This window comes from Cryptomeria japonica, chromosome 3 (assembly GCF_030272615.1).
Source record: "Cryptomeria japonica chromosome 3, Sugi_1.0, whole genome shotgun sequence".
NCBI lineage: Eukaryota > Viridiplantae > Streptophyta > Pinopsida > Cupressales > Cupressaceae > Cryptomeria > Cryptomeria japonica.
In genome coordinates, this window is record NC_081407.1 from 125,652,251 (window position 1) to 125,655,919 (window position 3,669).

Sequence of the window (3,669 nt, forward strand, 5' to 3'; positions counted from 1 at the left end):
TTGATGGAACTCATGTCGAAACGAGAAAAAAAAGGAAACTCTACACGAATTAACCACGAGCGATCGGAAGCGTGAGAGTGCAAAGGAAAGAGAATTTTATTGAAGCACTCAAACTCGTCTATTCAATCCTGATAACTTACATCGATCACCTTATCCTCGCCGACTGCTAGTCAGTCACGGAATCCCGTCCTATAAATTATGGCTCTTTGAGCATTGATGATTCAAACCCATCCACTGCTTTTAGCCTGCTCTCTGAGCAAGAAATTGAATTGCGGTCTATTTTAGTTTGTCTAGCGTTCCACATTGTCTGTGCTATCCCTAAGTTACTTTGTCCTTACAATCTGAATTCTGTCCTATCAATCTTTTTTGAGCCATGAAGAGTTATGTCAGAGTTGATGAAGCCGTTGATGAACGGAAAGCTGAGAATTCTAAAAGTCGAGGCGTACTAACTGTTCTGACATCAATTCTGCTTCTTGCTGCCCACGTGTTTGTGGCAGTCGAGGCTTCAGTGGGCTCTAACGCCGATGACAATCGCCATCATCATTCATGGAAAACCGTTTCGAAAGTGGCGAACTCGGTGTGTAGCAAGACTCGTTATCCCCAACGATGTGTCTCATCCATGGCTTCTTATCCTGCTTATCAGACGGCCAAGCTAGGCGACCTCACCAACGTCGCATTGCAAGTAAGCATGCAAAGAGCGCAAAAGGCTCGAGACTTTACTCTCGGTCTCCAAAATAATGTGATGAATGAAAGAGAGCGCGCGGCCTGGCAAGATTGTTTGGAGTTATTTGAAGATACCATAGAGCGTCTCAACGTCTGCTCGAGCAATGGTTTTCTCGAAAAGGACTCACCTGTATGGTTGAGTGCAGCGCTGACAAACCAAGAAACCTGCTTGAACGGATTTAGAGACCTCAATTTGAGTGCCTCTAATCCAATCCAAGCTTTCATGGCCTCCAGAGCTGTGAATTTGTCGGAATTAGTGAGCAATTCGCTTTCCATGTACAAGCTCTCCACCATGCCTACAATCACGGGGAATAACCGCCGCCTTCTCTCTTTAAAGAACAATGAAGAGGGAGATTTCTACTCCAACTATGGTCGTCTTAATGACGATGGATTTCCAGAATGGCTTTCAGTTGGTGACCGGAAGCTATTGCAGTCGTCAAGCCCTGCGAACCAAGCGAATGTGGTGGTAGCCCAAGATGGTTCTGGCAATTACCGAACAATTTCGCAAGCAATTAACGCTGTCCCTCAGAAGAGCAGCAAAAGATACATCATCTACATTAAGGCGGGTACGTACAAGGAGAACATCGACATATCAAAGCAGATAACAAATTTGATGTTGGTTGGAGACGGCAAGGATAAAACTATCGTGACTGGAAGCAAAAGCGTCCAAGACGGCGTCACTACCTTCAAAACTGCAACTGTCGGTAAGAAAGACTCCACTCTTTAAAAAAAATAAAAATCGGGTAAACAATTTTTATGTAGTCGTTCATAATTTCAATATGAACAAACAATTATATATACCATCCGAATCACAACCATCATAATATATCTGGTTAATGATTGTGAATTTGAAATTTGATACTTAACATTATATTATTCTTTGTTATTGCTTGTAAAGTTGAACTATCAATACCGCTATTGATTTGGTTAAGTTGAGTGCAAGTTAAGTTTTAAAAATATGTGATTGATTTCTTGACTGCAGCTGTTTCTGGTAACGGATTCATCGCAAGAGATATGACGTTCGAGAACACGGCGGGGGCGGCAAAACACCAAGCCGTTGCTCTTCGAATTGGGTCTGACCTCTCGGCGGTGTACCGTTGCAGCATCAAAGGCTACCAAGACACTTTGTATGTCTACTCGCTCCGTCAATTCTACCGCGAAGTCGATATCTACGGTACCGTGGATTTCATCTTTGGCAACGCAGCAGTGGTGATCCAGAACAGCAACATCATCGCCAGACGGCCGATGAGCAACCAGCAGAACACCCTGACTGCACAAGGAAGATCTGATCCCAACGAAAACACCGGAATTTCTATCCACAAGTGTGTAGTGTCAGCATCGTCGGATCTGCAAGCGGTGAAGGGGTCGATAAAGACATATCTGGGGAGGCCGTGGAAGGAATACTCTCGTACTGTTTTCATGCAATCCACTCTCGGTGATCTCATCGACCCCGCTGGTTGGTTGCCATGGAGTGGGAACTTTGCTCTGAGCACTTTATATTATGGAGAATACATGAATAGCGGAGCTGGTGCAGGAACGTCAAAGCGTGTGAATTGGCCTGGTTATCATGTGATCACTAGTGCCACCGAAGCGTCCAAGTTCACTGTTGCAAATTTCATCTCTGGTACTTCATGGATTCCGGCTACAGGAATCACCTATACTTCAGGATTGAACTGATAATTACTATATACCTTATTATACTATTGTTAAAATGTTCATAGTCAATTATTGTTTAAAGGTCGTCAATAATATGTTTCAGCCATTTAATGGAAAGGAGAGAAATTTTCAATTATTATCAGATATCAAGATGAATAAATCAGAGATGAAATTTTATTAAAGCATTTGATATATTTGAGATAAATTGGTTCAAACTACTTTTAAAAGTTTTGCTTCTAAATCAGGATTTAAAATTAAAATAAAAAATCAGACTCAAAAAAATTAGAAATATATTATATGTTATTCAAAGAGAGAATTTCAAATGAAAATTAAAACTTTAAATATGATGTAATTTAATAATTGCATTTGAATATCATTACATTTGACTTTAAATTGACAAGAGAAGTTATTATAATATTTTTTAATAATATATGAAACAAATAAATATAAAATATATTTAAAAATATAATTATTCATCATTTTTTATTGTTAATATTTAAAACATTCTAAGCTAAAATTACTAGCATACCTATATTTTAAAAAATCTAAGATATGCCGAGAGATATCAAATTATGAAAATATTTAATATTCTTATACAATAATAAAGATTTTATTAGTAATGAGTTTGAAGAGAAATGGTTGAATAGATCATTTAGAATATTTGAAAGAAATGGTAGAATGCAATGCACAACATAGATGAACAAAATCAATATGTTAGTGATTGTACATTTTGATAGTTATAATAATATATAATTCTTTTGTTTTAAAGCAATTATGACTTTAAAAATTTGAAGCATGCATAGATAAATTATAAGGTGTTATGGAGAAAACTAATATTATACTTGTTATGTGTATGCATTCAACAATTTAGACATTACGCTCGTAATGGGCCTAAAAGGGTTAATTCTTTAAAGGAAACAACAAATAAGATAGTGTGGTCTCCCCTGGAGTGAGATTGAATTAAGGTAAATTTTGATGGGCCTGTGGGTGGGCACCCAGGACTGTCTAGTGCGGGTTGTGTGGCAAGAAACCATGATAGTGTAATTCTAGTCACATGCAATCAAGGCCTAGGGGTGAGCACTAACAATGAAGTTGAAGCTAACATTGCACTATTAGTGATCTTATTGGCAAAAAGGGTGGGAGTGGTTAATCTGCACTTGGAAGGTGACTCAAAGATTATAATCCAGGCTATTTTGAAAGGGAAAGCTATCTAGTAGAAAATTGATAAAATTAGTAAGAACATCAATCACCAACTATGTGAATTCCAAAAAATTAGGATTTCTCATGTAT

The 3,669-nt window shown here is 38.2% G+C and overlaps 1 protein-coding gene across 1 annotated transcript; it reads left to right on the forward strand.

Annotated features, from left to right (window-relative positions):
* The first annotated feature begins 239 nt into the window (after positions 1–239).
* Positions 240–2,534, forward strand: LOC131038719 (pectinesterase-like). Its single transcript, XM_057971243.1, has 2 exons — positions 240–1,427; positions 1,706–2,534. The coding sequence occupies exons 1-2, from the start codon at positions 374–376 to the stop codon at positions 2,398–2,400; spliced, it is 1,749 nt and encodes a 582-aa protein (XP_057827226.1). The 5' UTR covers positions 240–373; the 3' UTR covers positions 2,401–2,534.
* The last annotated feature ends 1,135 nt before the right edge of the window (positions 2,535–3,669 follow it).